The following is a 14,657-nucleotide window of genomic DNA, read 5'->3' as shown; positions in this document are numbered from 1 at the left end:
TGTGGTCCTTAATAGCATTTGTTGTATAAATTACATGAAACATGGAAAAGAACGGGAAAGGAAACAAATGCTTACGTAAAATTCCTGGAGAGAAAAAAGAGAAAAATACTGCTAGAAATGTGGAATGTACAGACCTGTTTTCTGAACATAGTTCCTATACCCAGGAGGAGGGTGGGTAGAGTGGGGAAGACAGGTGGTGAAGGGAGAAAGAAAGATTTCCTTTGAAGTTTATTTCTATACTGGGGGCATCATGGCAAATGTTTGTTCCCTATGCCACAATCTAGTACTCTTCATAAATTCACCAATAGGATCTAGCCACAAACATCAGTATTATGCGTTATCTTAAAATATAAAATTTAAAAATGGGAAAAAAGTATTCCCTTCAAAGACAGGTTAAGTGAAAGTTGTTACTAACCTCTAATCTAGTGTAGCAGTCAGCAATAAATTTCTTATGTAAAGACACTGAATCCTGAAAGTAAAAGGTAAATGGAAATTAAGGTTAGGCTTTGAAAAGGAGTTTTAGTAACTATTCAGGATATAATATCAAAACAAATAAGCCAATCTGGGGATATGCCAAAGATAACAAGTTATCAGTAAAATATATATATAATTTTCTGCCTTTTTGTGTATAAGTAGTTTCTTTCCTTAGATACTTACCTTCTTTAACCTAGGATTTAGATTAATATAACTATAGTTTATGATTAACTGAATCGCTTCATTAGCAATTTCTTCATCAGGTGATTCCATGGCTATTTTCCAAATGAAATCCATTCCTATCAATTCCAGCTTTTCTACATACTGTTCAAAAGAAAATTAAAATTATATATAAATTGAATTACACAGCACACCAGGATCACAAAATTACATTACTTAATGAGTCTTCACCTCTTTAGTTCAATATGAAATAAGGATACAAAAAGCCAGCTATATAGGAAACCACTATTGTACTGATATGGAACTTTTTTTTTAATATTTATTTTTTAGTTGTATTTGTCAATACCTTTATTTTATTTATTTATTTTTATGTGGTGCTGAGGATTGAACCCATGTCTAGGTGAGCACTCTATCACTGAGCCACAACCCCAGCCCCCTGATATGGAACTTTAAAATAAAAAAGCAATCAACCACAGAAGCACTAGGCAACCTCCATGGGAACTAGGATAGGCATGGAGATTTTTCTCCCCACATTCACAGCACAGGAGTGAGATGAGGCACCATTATCATGAGCTTTTCTTCAAAAGAAAATGGAGTCAAGCTAGAAGCAGTTATTTAATCTTGGGGCTAGATATGGCCTTCCCAAAGCTCAGTTACAAATAGCAGAGTGAAGACTTACAAGATCTTACCAATATTCCTACCACCCCAGGAAGTCAGGACCTGAATGAGAGAGACTTAGAAAAAGAGCTAGTTCTTACCTTTCTTTGTAAAGCAGCATGTGTAAACATAAACATAAGCTGTATACATTGCATACAACCCCATTTTCCTGCTTTGTTGTATATTACTAAATTTTTTACCCAATCTCTGCCATTGAGATTCCAAGACTGATGATTTCATTACTTTTTTTAAGGGACATGTAATTACTGAATCCTAAGAGCTGGAAGCCCAGATGGAGCTATTCCCTCCTCCACATTCTTCTAGCCACAGCAGCCCCCCGGTCACCAAGAAGCCAAGACAGTGATATGAGAAGTTGAGCAGCAACCTCCAGCACTCTTGAAGAGAGGCTCTGCCATTAATGCCCAAGTCAGCAATCAAGATTTTTTTTTTTTTAAATCCATGTGTTCTTTCAATTAGAACACATAATTTGCTGGGTGTAGTAGCACATGCCTGTAATTCTAGGTACCTGGGAGACTGAGGCAGGAGGATCACAAGTTTGAAGCCAGCCTCAACAACTTATTATACTAGATAATTCAAATGATCTATATTTGATCTGAGAATAATTTACTTACCAACTGAGCTCCTTGTCTTTTTAATCGATGATCACAGAGATTCACATTTTCAAAAAAAGTCTTAAATAAATTAAAACCTGAAATAATAGAATGTCAGATAAAGTCATGCACTATTAAGTAAAACACTGAAAGTACACTAAGAGCTAAAACCACAAAACTCTTGACAATGGTTTCTTAGATATGGCATCAAAAGCACAAGCAGTGGTAGTACAGTGGCCAGAAGAGAGCTTTAGTTCAGAAGTTTTGAGACCAGCCTGGGAACACAGCAAGATCCCATCTCAAAAACAAATAAAAAAGTAAGTAAATAAATAAATAAAACTTAAAAAAACAAAAAGCACAAGCTCTAAAATATTATTCAGGTAAATTGGACTTCAATCAAAATAAAAATCTTTTGTGCTTCAAATGATCCTATCAAGAAAATGAAAAAAAATCAAAATAAGAGGAAATATTTGCAAATTATTTATCTTATAAGGAGCTAGTATCCATACTATATAAAGAACTTTTACAACTAACAATAAAAAGACATATAACCCAACTTAAAAATGGGCAAGGCTGGGCAGGGTGGCACATGCCTTTAAGACCACCTATTCAGGAGACTTAGGCAGTAGAGTTGCAAGTTCAAGGACAGCCTTAGAAACTTAGCAAGACTCTGTCTCAAAATAAAATAAAAAGGACTGGGGAGGCAGCATGCATGAAGTTCTATGTTCTATCCCCGACACCATAAAAGGGGAGAAAAAAAGAAAAAAGGAAGAAAACACATTAGAATAGATAATTCTTCAGAGAATATTCAGAAATTGCCAATAAACACATGAATAGATGCTTGATAGCATGAGTCTTCAAGGAAAATCAACTCAAAACTTTAAAAGATACTACTTTACATCTACCAGGATGGCTTAAAAAAGAAAATAAAATGCAGACATTAACCATTATTGGTGAGATGTGGACAAACTGGAACTCGTAGCTGGTGGGATTATGAAATGGAACAACTACTTTGTAAAACAATCCGGCTGTTCCTCAAAGGCTAATGAGATATCAAAGCAATTTGAATGTTTATAGCAGTATTTCTCATAATAGCCCAAAAAAATAACAAAAAGGTCCACCAACTGGTAAATGGATAAACAAAATATGGCATGTCTTCAGTGAAATATTATACATGCTACAAGGTAGGTAAGCCTTGAAAACATACACTTTCACATAATGAAAGAAGCCAGATGGTCATATGTAGTATGATTCCATTTTAAATCGCCAGATTAGGCTAATCCATAAAGAAAGTAAAGAGATTAGAGAATAATGCAAGGTAGGAAATGAAAAGGTGCTGAGTTTCTTTTTGAGGATATGAAAACATTCAGGAATTATAAAGTAGTAAAGGTCACATTCTTTTAAAAATATAAAAAGAAACAAAAGAAAGGAGCTCTATACTTTGAAAAGTTTTTACCTTAATGAATCTTTTTGCAATAAGAAATTTCAAAAAACAATCTGGCAATATAGTCTATCAGGCCATATAATATAAAAATTAATCATAAGATACTATATATGTAAAAAGGAGTTTATCTGCATCTATCATTAAATATGCACAAGGGAAATTCTAAAAGGATATACCAGACTGGCTAGTTGCTTCTGATTAACAGGCTTATGGGAAAGGGAAGGATAAAATTTCTTCCTCTATAGAAGTAAAACAAATAATGTGAAGTAATTATCTACCATTCATAGTGATTTCATATGACTCCAGTTTCAGAATTTTCTCCTTGAAGAGCTGCTGCTGAACATCACTCTCGAGATCATGCTGCCCTTTTGTAAACCACTCAAAGCACATCTGTGGATTAAGACAGATAATGCCCTATAACTAACGATACATGCTGTGCAATGAGAAAGGTAAACAGACATTATTCTTAATGATTAAAAAATTCATGTAACTGCCAAGATGCCACTCAAAACTGAAATGTTTAGAACTTTGAAACTAAATGAAGCAAACTAACATATGAGCAAAATACACACACTCATACTTTTCACTGAATTTTACATCTAGGTTTTCCCATCAACATGTATTAAGCTTGCTGTGTGCCAGGCCCTGGCTCACTTAGTCCTTTCAGCAATCCTAAGTAGTAGCTAATATTGTTCTATAAAATGAGATGAAGAAACTGAGATTCATTGTTAGCAAATGTCAAAGTGTTCTGTTTCAGATTTAACCTTTTTTGGCTGTTTAATTATAGCTTCAAACATCCGCCCAGGCACTGATTCTTTCTTAAGTATTTCTGAGAGTATGATATCATTTTAAGAAACTCAAAGTTTTCTAGTAGTAACTTACAATTAATTTCATGGGAGAGGATAACAAGCTAAAATATACCTGGAATTCTTTATCTGTATTGACTTGGTTGAATTTGGTATTTTAATCAAAATGGTATCAAAATCATCAAAAAATTCATGCACTTATTTTTTCAGTACTTAAATTCCTAGCCTATGTAGTTAATGCCTATGTAAGTTTAAAGTGTTTCGAAATTAAAGCATGAGACACAAAAAAATGTCGGACACAAAAGAGTGCAACATTTAAATATTTCTGCCATGTGTTGTCCATACAGCATCTTCTTACCTCTCTATCTAATTCACAAACATCTTGGCCAGTCACAAGACACTCCCAGATTTCCTTGGCACGATTCCAACCCAAATACAGGGTAGCTTCTTGCAAGAAAAATGCCAGAAATTTCAGATGTGCCTCCAAATACTGCAAAAAGAAATAATGTTAACCAGCTAATTCCAGGCATCCATACCTAAAAGAAACATTAAAACAAAATGTTAAACTTTATAAATCAGGTTTACTTAACTTTTTCTGTTTACCAACTGACAGCTCAACATAATGGAAGCTACCTCAAGTCTGTTACAATTTTAGTTAACTTTGGATGTCAATAAAATATCATTTCAATAATATCAAAGTAAAGCACCACAACCTCACAACTGGCAAATTAAGATTTTTGTCTAATTTTTTAAGCAAAAACATTGTGCAAATCTTGGGCAATTTACTGAAAAATTAACTTACAAATATCATCCTTCTAAACTTAATTTTGAAATTACTGTATTCAGGACAGAAAACTGCTGAATCATAATCAATATAGCTCATGCTACCTCTTTAAAGTTACACCCAACATTATTTTTATAAAAAGTAGAATAAGGCCAAATGAGTGTGGTAAATCATGAAACAAAAACACAGTGCCTGATACCTCCCGGTAAGTGTATCGACCATCCACTAGGGTCAAACCAGTTAGGCCTCCAGGCCCAGCAACAGCTGCCGCAAGTCGATGGCACGCTATCAAACTTCCCGTGACCAATTTTACAATTTCAAAATTTTTCTTCAAGTCTTGAATAATACTCTTGGCAAAAAACAACAAAAAGAAAAGTGGTTTGAGAATCTGTGGTTATTTTGTTGGTTTTAAGCACAACTTCTATTTTAGGATGCAGTCCTAGGTGAAAGCAAACACAAGGATTTCTTCACTTAAATTTCCTATTTAAAATAAAACCAATCTAGTTGTGTATATTTACTAAGGAGCTGATAAACTAACCTACTAATTTTTCTGCACCCAAAGATTTATTTATTTTAAAAGATAAAGGAAAAATTTTTAAAAAAGAGCTATTTACTTTATGTACACTTTTCCAGAGCTTTCTTCCATATTCTATTATATTAAGGAAACTAGCTCCTTAGGCAAACTAATCTTTTTGCATGACAAAACAAATCTGCAAATTTTTTCAAATTTCCATGACTTTAAAAAAGAGGTTTATTTCAATAAATTAAGCAAATAAAAAGGAAAGCAGTTATTACATCAAAAAAAAAAAAGGTAGATGATGTTTAAACTCAGGATTATAAATCAAATACACTATAACTATAAATTCAATAGCTTTGGCCCTGTTTTGTTATTATAAATGGTTAATCGAGTAACTGTGCAATAATAAAAACAGCTACATTCTTACCTTGTCTTGCTTTTGGTAGGTTTGTTTTATGAATGAGCGGGTGATTTCATGGAGCTGACGCAAAGCTGGTACCACCCAAACAAACTGGGGATTATTAAGCTGAGATGACTAGAGTTAAAAGGAAGTTGTATTAATTAAATTTAGAAATTAATGGCAGATTAATTTATTAGCTATAAAAAATCTGCAAGTCAATTAGGTTTTATTGTCACACACTCTATAATTTCATCTTCATGTTGTTCATTTATAGCTTATCTCCATGCACTCATAATTCAATCTTCAACTTCTTATTCTGCATGCAATTTCCTAAAGCCAAGAACTGCAAACAGGAGTGGATGTGAAGTGACAGTAAATGTATAGGGGTACATCAGCAAAAAACAGACAACAAGGAATTAGCAATTTCAGAGGATAGATTAAGTAGCACAGGGCTGCTAAGACATGTTGACACAATAAAATAAATTGATGGCAACAGCTTAATATTGAACTGGCTGGCAAGTAAGATGGAATAAAAAAGTGGCTTTGTTTGGTTATATGATTAAGATACCAATGATCTGTTCAACATACTGACAATCGTCTAAATATTAAAGAAAATATGATCTGTTTATATCTCCTAGTTAAAACCACTTTGTGAGGTCATTCTAATTTTATTAATAAGGAGCTGGGGGCATAGCCCAGAGGTAGAGCCTGTGTTTGTTATATGTGAAGCCCTAGGTTCAATCCCCACACTCCCCCTTCCCTCTCCCAATTACTATTTTTATTCATTATTACAGATACTTTACTCAGACTGTAATTTATATTTTTCAAAATATTTTCAAATTTATTAATTCTGAAAATAGCACATGACAATCCACATCTTCAGAGTATAGATCTGAAAAGTTTGATGTTCACTATGCACTCTTTAAGAAGATAATTGGTTTTTAATAAACAACATCTTTGAACTGAAATTTCATTATAAAATATGGAAAATATCAGATTAAACACTTTTAATCAACTGACTACTAATCAGAAAACTGATTAAAGTTTAAGTCTTCAACATTTATTTAAAAGGATGATATTTTTATTTTAAATCACTCTTGTTTTATCAAGTCTTTCTGCAAAATGAAGACCCCATTTGGGGAGGAGAAATACTTGTTTCGTCTGGCAGAAAAGCAGCTTGCTACTGAACATGTAAATGTGGGCAAGCTATTGCCAAAACAATACTATTTTCCTTGCTTCATAGAGATTAGCTAAACAATCAGCAAATACCATATTTTCTGGATTCTAAGACACAGGTTTCATAAATTTAAACATTTCTGTAACTGATATTTCTCACAATTCTATGAAAAGAAATCTTACTAATCAATAAACATGGGTGCAGATTTTCCTACAACTGTCCTTCCCTGAGTATACGTAAGGTATTTGTTCATCTACCTATCAAATATTTGAGTTCAGTTGTTCCTTGGTATAGGCACTACTGAACAAGGATGGTTCTAACTTAAATCTGGATCACTAACTTATCACTTAAATGTTATTAAAAAGATAACACTATGATAGAGCACTGACTAGCTTGTTGTGGTCATAAATGCAATTAAAAGCAAAGAAAACTTTCAGTGGTCTTAGACTAAAGTATTTTTCAAAGCAGAAGCTGATTTGATAGACTCAAACACTGTGAAGGGCTCATCACTAAATGTCTCTGTCTTAAGTTGCACCTAATTCAAAAGAAGCCGTGTAACTTGTAGTATTCATCACTTGGTAACAGAAAAAAACCGATTGAGTTTTATGAATGAGGACAAGCACACAAAACTCCATATTCTTCAACATGCCTCAAAAATTATAAGTCAATCTAAAAAATTTCAGAGTAGTTCAGAGCATTACTATAGATAATGACAAGCAGTGTGCCCTGGTGAAGCTCTACCTAACTGCTCAAAAGCAGACTCAAACTGCAATGGTGAATCTAAACAACGACTGGTAAATGTACAATTTCTTTTTCTCTTCTCTGTAAAAACAACTTATTTCTGTGATGCAGGGTACAATCACAGGCATCTTAGAATCACAGAAATGGTAGATATTAAAGGCTGACTACTTGCAAGACAAGCTAGAATATTTCTGTTTTTTAAAAAAAGTTGCAGAACAATAAAATAATCAAAACTTTAAGGCTTATGTCCAAACTGGTACCTTCCAAAAGAATTATGAAAATTAGGATATAAATACGAGCCCTTTCGCAATAAGCAGATGTATTAAAAATTATCATGACCAGTTAAGTCAAGGGTGGTCAGAATACTTATACTTGACATGGACAATTACCTGTTGAAGGTAACTCATCATACAATAAAATTAAAATAAATCATATTAAATTGGAATTTAAGAATTATTTGTTATAGTTTCTAAAGTTTAGCAATCAGGAAATATGATATTGATTCCATTCCATTATAACGTTATATTGCCAAGTTGCAGGAAAAATTTAAATTACCCTTCTCCAGTTGCTAAGACTGATAAACAAATAAAATGAATATAGCTGATAATGTGCTGGAGTTGAGGCTTCATAAGGAAAAGTTAATGGGATGTCCTGATTAGATTCTTAATGTCATATGAAGCCTTAGAGGTCAACAGGCATGGCCTGCAAATCTATAACTAAATTTTCTTTATTCATTTATTAAATGAATTACTAGTCTCAGTATTTCCAGTGATAAGAATCACTATCTCAGAGGGCAGTGCATTCTGTTTTCAGACTCTTTTCACAAGAAAGTTCTCTGATCTACCACATTAACACGTGTCTCCATATAATTCCTTAGGAGACATAAAAAGTAAAACAATTCAAGCTTCTCTGTAATGATCCTCTTATGAAAGTTTTCATATTTTTTGAGTTCTCTCTTCTAAACTAAACATCCCCCACCTTCCTTGCCCATCTTGTTTTTCCAGAAAACCTTTTATTTAGAACCAAAGCAAAAAATTTTGCATAGGAGAAAACTTTTTAAACGTACTTCCTCCTCTACTAACCATATCACTGTGAGACTCTTTGTACTGAGGACACCTTACTACTTTTATTTTCTGTTGTGTGCTTTGGCAAGCAGAGGGAACTCAATTATGTACAGGTTGAGGGACCCTAATTTAAAAATCTGGCCACCAAAGTTAAAAATTTTTGAGTGCCAACATTGTTCTCAAAAGTTTCCTATTATAGAACATTTCAGATTTCAGAATTTTGGATTAGGGATGCTCAACCAGTAAAGTCTATTCAAACATTCTAACATCCAAAACCTCTGAAATCTGAAATACTCTGGTCCCAGGATTTCAGATAAGGGATATTCAACCTGTATAAGTGAGGCTTTGAGTCTCCTGATAGCGTGAAGGGGAAGTAGTAGGAGGAAGGGAACTGATATTTACTGAAAGTCTGCCTGGCAAGAAAGGGCACAGCATAAAGAGCATAGCTAAAGATAATATCTTAAAGACTATCCAACACAACTAATTGAGTAAAAATAATTTTTTGTTTAGTATTTTTTTATGAGTACATTTAAAAAAAAATTTAATTGAAAGAAAAAAGAAGTGAAATAAGCGGGAAAGGGTTGGGATGAACAGTGGAAGGTATAAAAGAAGCAAAGGAAAGAAAAGAGGACCAAGGGAGCCAAGGGTACCCTGGCAGAATCTATAGAAACAAAGGTCAGAATTTCTGAACACGACAGTGGAACTTGGGAATTTTAAGAGTGTCAAAAGCAGAGGGAAGGGGAATCAGTTGGGGGAATAGAGGTAGCTGAGGGTGAGAGGGGAGTAAGAAGTGGGTGATCTTGTCTTACCCTTTGCTTAGTTTCTGTGTAGCCTGGCAGGGAGACATAATCCCCAGTCAGCCCACCTTGCTGCCTGGCAGGAAAGGGCATAGCATAGAAAAACACCTTTAGTGGCAGTAAATAATTCACCCCCCTGCCTGGAGCCATATCCAGGGGGCTTTGATCTTCCCACTGTCCCCCTTCAGCAATGTGTACTTTCAGAGAGTATCTGTGAAAGCACTTACTAAACTGACAAGTGCTATATAAAAATGCAAGCTATTATCTGGAAGGGAATAATTTATTTGCTGGGACCAGCGGGGAAATAAAAAAGGAAGAATATTCCTTTCCAATCTCTCAAAATAAATCCAAAAAAATTTTTGTTTCTGAGTTTTGTTATAAACCACAGATATGAATGAAGTGACTGCAAAGAGAAGCAATAAAGATGCAACGATGCAATGACTGGAAGAGCTGGCAATGCTTAGCCATGGCAAGGGAGGAATGCTATCTGGAAGGTTTTTCTGGTTTCAAGTCATTTCCCTGGAAGGAGGGGAAAGTTCCTTCAGCTTTGACCTTCACAGCTATAAAGAAATGAGTCTACTGCTGAGAGGAAAAGATAATCTTTCTACAGAGACCCTTTTTCTTTTTACTAAAACTACTGAAGGATCGAAACTTCTTAAATGACTAGATGAAAACTTTTCAATCTTAAGGAGAGAGGTTGCCAAATCATTCGCATTACTGAGCTTAGAAAATTAGAAACATTTAAATTGTAACTGAGTAGAAAGACAGCAATGTTGTTGAGTTCAAGGAATAATTCCTTATGGCCCCAGCATTACTAGCTTCAGTTTGTGAATGTTTTTAAAAAGCTCTAAAACTAGATTATATGCAGAAAATTCACATGATCAAATTTCATTGTCAAAACACAAAACATGAGTTGACAATATGCTCAAGACGAAAATTTATGGCCAAGTACAACTTATGTGAAAAAAACCCCACTAAGTCACCAAAGCTTGTTAGCAAGCCCTAAGAATCTCTGACTATACCAATGAAAATTAGGTAGCAACATTCCAGATTTTTAAAAGAAGTATCTTTGAAAAACAAGAATATGTTTGAAATACTGAGCCACTAGGTATTTTACCAAAAAATTTTAATAAAATGAAACCAAGAAAATGAAATCTCCCCCTTCCTGCCAACCCATACACAGTGTGGTCTGGGCAATCTGAGGATCTAAGAAGGAAGACAATACTGCTCTGATCAGGGCTGCGACAACCAAGAAAGCACATTGTACCGAGCTGGCTACTGTGATTACTCCTCTTACAGGAGAGACTGGAGTTAAGGACTAGAGCTGGAAGAGAGCTACGATCATCACTGTTCTAGCCACTAACCATCATTTCCAACCACTTTCCATACATTCACAGCAATCTAGAGGCCAGAAGGCCAGAGTCCGGAAGGGTAAGGCTTCTCTGGCTCCAGTCCCTCTTGTAGTCACCATCTAATTCTACCTTCTAAAATCAAACAGCAGTACCAGGCACTCATTCAATGACTATCTGTGTAAGAAATTATTTTAGGGACACATCTGAACCAAACACCTGAAAACTACCATGTGCCAGCAATGAATGAACCTCCTTCTTCCCTTCTTTTTCTCTTATCTATGAATGTTTCTCCATTTTTCCCTTATGGAAGAAAAATGGGCATGATACTTACTTAGAATCAACTGTACATATTAAAATTGTGCATGTTTAAGTCTAATTTAAGAGGAAAAAACTAAGTTGAAAGTCATGATTTTTAAAAACACTATATAAAACTATGAAATTTCAATATAATCTTTAATGTTTTTCCCTTTAAGATTCAATAACTACTGAGCTTTAAATAATAATAATGCTTTAAAATAATAAAGATCATAAATATCAAGTCTGTATGTAAACATTACTGAGAAAGACTAAAACACATTATAAAAATTGTGATGCAATTTATTAAATGATTATTGGATTAGTATACCTTTCAGTTGGTTCCACCTGCAAATTCTTACCTTGAATCCATCCTTCTTGTTTTTTTCCAAACCTGACCATTCTCCAGGCTGAAAATTCATTTTAAGAGAAATATAAGTGATGTGGTAAAAGTAACACCTATAATTTCCCAATCTTGGATTCTAAGGTAAGAGCTTCCAGATAGGACATTTCATTTACTTAACTTAATAGGACTGCTTGGCTCTTATTACTCAGACAATACTGTTGCTCTTTTTTTTGAGGGGGGTGGGGTTGAGGAGAGGTTTACTTCTTGATTGAACTCAAGGGCACTCAAGCACTGAGCCATATCCCCAGCCCTATTTTGTATTTTATTTAGAGACAGGGTCTCACTGAGTTGCTTAGCACCTTGCTGTTGCTGAGGCTAGCTTTGAACTCGAGATCCTCCTGCCTCAGCCTCCCAAGCTGCTGGGATTACAGGTGTATACCACCATGCTTGGTCTAACACTGTTGTTCTTACAACAAAAATTTGACCAAAGATAAAAACCAACCCTTTTAATATCTTCTATGCACTTAATGATGTAGCTCCTCTTGACTGCTTCCTTCACAGCATATGCATCACTAAGGATTGTCAGGTGCTCCTCCAAGGCTTGCTGAATGAGGCTACTGGGCAGGGTTGGAAGATGAGCCAGTTCCCAGAGGACGTCTAACACCTGTGATAATACCACTATGATGAGCCCACGGATATGCAAGTAAAACTGCTTTAAGCATTTGTAGCTAGAAAAATCCATTTGATTCTCCTGCCTTTCCAGAAGTGGTCTCAAAGCGAGCTTCCCGACCTATTCGTCCAATCAGGCTCAACAGCTTCTGTCTTACTCTATCACTCTCAGTCTCCCAGCTCTGTGCAACAGAAAAGACAAGACATAGAAACTATTTCACAATCATATTGGAGAAATTAGAAAAAACTTATAAACTTTTTAAGCAAAAAAAATTTATAAACAAAAGGATATTTAAACACTGCTATTTTGGTGGGAACCTCAAAAGAGCTTAAAAACTTTAGGAAAACTTAACAGTAAGGAAATTCAACTGAACACAAACCTTCTGAATGAGAACAAACAAATGATTAAGCTGATCTGAATTAAATTTCACAGCTGCAGCAGCAATAATAGTGTGAATGTTCTCGATCACGGTAGAGGATTGTCCGGACTAGAAAACAGAGGAGACAGACATATCAGAAATACTTAAGACCTAGAACTTAGAAGCATCTGTCTTTTTCCTGGCAATCGACACAAGCAAAAGCAAAAATGTAACAAAGATCAATGGACTCTAGTTTAATCAGCATTCACTTTCACAGTAATATTGGCAAAACTATTTTTTTAAAGAATTTTTTTTAAATTTTATATATCTTTATTTTATTTTTTTTATGTAGTGTTGAGGATCGAACCCAGCGTCCTGTGCATGCCAGGCGAGTGCGCTACCGCTTGAGCCACATCCCCAGCCATAAAAAACTATTACTAATGGTTATCATCTGACCTTATTTAAATGCTCAGCAGCATTAAGTCTTTAAAAAGACAATGTGAAAAAAAAATGAGAATCAAGTTCTCCGTCTGATACTCATTTTTAAGAGGAAATTAAATATTTTCTACTAGGTAAGAAACTGAAACTGATGAAAATTTCAAGATAAATGTCCTCACTCTTGGCATTTTATAAATGATCTCAAGGGCCTCAATTGAGAGTATAAACTGCTTTGTTTGTCACTGTGCTCATAACAATTTTCTGACTTCACTTAATATTTATCCCATGGGCAGTAGTCTGCATCAGAGCTGCAGGAGCCTACCGTTGACCTATGGTTGACACTCACTTTATAATCTCAATCACAGCCTATTGTGCCTCCAGGTGCGGAACTTGAAAGGCAGGGGATATTTGTAGATTTAATTCTTTAATTTCCTTAATATCTACACCTATAGCTGTTCACTGAATGTAGCAGGGAAAAACAACATAGGCATCGTGGTCTCCCATCTTCAAATTCACAAAAATCATATGAGGGTATTCAAACAAGTACAAGACATGGGAAATAAAATCTAAGGGATCTAGGACTGTGTTTTATTTCTACTCCTAACTTTCTACAGTTTGCTTCCTAATCCTGGGCTGGGAGCCTGCGAATCACACTCCGTAAAGTCCTCTCCCAGGTATATTCCTATTATATTCTGCCAGTGAGGGGCAGTGCTGAGAGGTGAGAGGCAGGAGGACGAAGGAGTGTTTCTCCTTCCTAGACTAGAAACACTGGTTTAGAATGAAAGTGAAAGCAGGGTGAGCTAGTACAGCAACAGATTCCAAAAGTGCTAGTGGAAGAAGCACCTGCGGCAGTTCTTACACTTGCAGTGAAAACACCTTCCAAGTAGTTTCCTCTGAGTTTAATACGTCTTCTTCCTTTTTTTCTTAAAACTTCTTTCACCTTAATAACACCTTTGTAAACAGTCTTGTAGTTCAATTTCCTGGCATAGTTTTTGTTTCCCAGATTGTGATGATACAGTGACTAAGTGGACACAATCAAGCTGAACTCCAGATTTCTTTCTGGCTTAGCAACTAGATGAGGATAATACTATTACTGACAGAGACCGGAGAATAACTAGGTTTGGACGTGATGAATTTGAGATGTCAATGAGATACAAACTTGAAGGTGAAATTGTTATACATTTAGATATGTATAGTGGAACTCCAAGAAGAAAGATGAACTAGTGATATGATTCACAGTGTCAGCAGCATACAACTGTAGTCAAAGCCATAGGAGTTGATGAAACTGACTAATGAAAGCTTGTACACTGAAAAAAGGCTAAGAACTAAGGCTTGGGAAAATAAACCAAACCATTTAAAGGAAAAGTAGAAGAGAATAAAGGAGATTTAAGAAGGAACACCAGAAAAATAGAAAGGAAAACTAGTAGTATGGACCATGACCAAAGTGAAGAAAAAAGAAAATGAAGGGCATGTTAGACTTGGTCACAGCTGCTCAGAGTCCAGATAAGGTGAGATCTGAAAGCTCAGTAATACTTATCTTCATTTAT

At 35.0% G+C, this 14,657-nt stretch overlaps 1 protein-coding gene across 3 annotated transcripts in view; it reads right to left on the bottom strand.

Moving 5' to 3' along the window:
- Usp24 (ubiquitin specific peptidase 24) overlaps positions 1–14,657 on the bottom strand; it is a 131,193-nt gene that overhangs the window by 71,292 nt on the left and 45,244 nt on the right. For all 3 annotated transcript variants that reach the window (XM_076860291.2, XM_076860293.2, XM_076860292.2), the window contains exons 13-23: positions 12,694–12,801; positions 12,400–12,495; positions 12,147–12,308; positions 11,661–11,708; positions 5,901–6,008; positions 5,156–5,305; positions 4,531–4,662; positions 3,645–3,756; positions 1,944–2,020; positions 658–798; positions 416–469 (exon numbers count right to left, since the gene is read on the bottom strand). In XM_076860291.2, the coding sequence (XP_076716406.1) occupies positions 416–469; positions 658–798; positions 1,944–2,020; positions 3,645–3,756; positions 4,531–4,662; positions 5,156–5,305; positions 5,901–6,008; positions 11,661–11,708; positions 12,147–12,308; positions 12,400–12,495; positions 12,694–12,801 (1,188 nt within the window). The remainder of the gene's footprint in view (positions 1–415; positions 470–657; positions 799–1,943; positions 2,021–3,644; positions 3,757–4,530; positions 4,663–5,155; positions 5,306–5,900; positions 6,009–11,660; positions 11,709–12,146; positions 12,309–12,399; positions 12,496–12,693; positions 12,802–14,657) is intronic.

This window comes from Callospermophilus lateralis, chromosome 7, assembly GCF_048772815.1.
Source record: "Callospermophilus lateralis isolate mCalLat2 chromosome 7, mCalLat2.hap1, whole genome shotgun sequence".
NCBI classification, from domain to species: Eukaryota; Metazoa; Chordata; class Mammalia; order Rodentia; family Sciuridae; genus Callospermophilus; species Callospermophilus lateralis.
The sequence above is the reverse complement of the archived record's forward strand: the minus strand, read 5'-3'. Positions and strand labels throughout refer to the sequence as shown.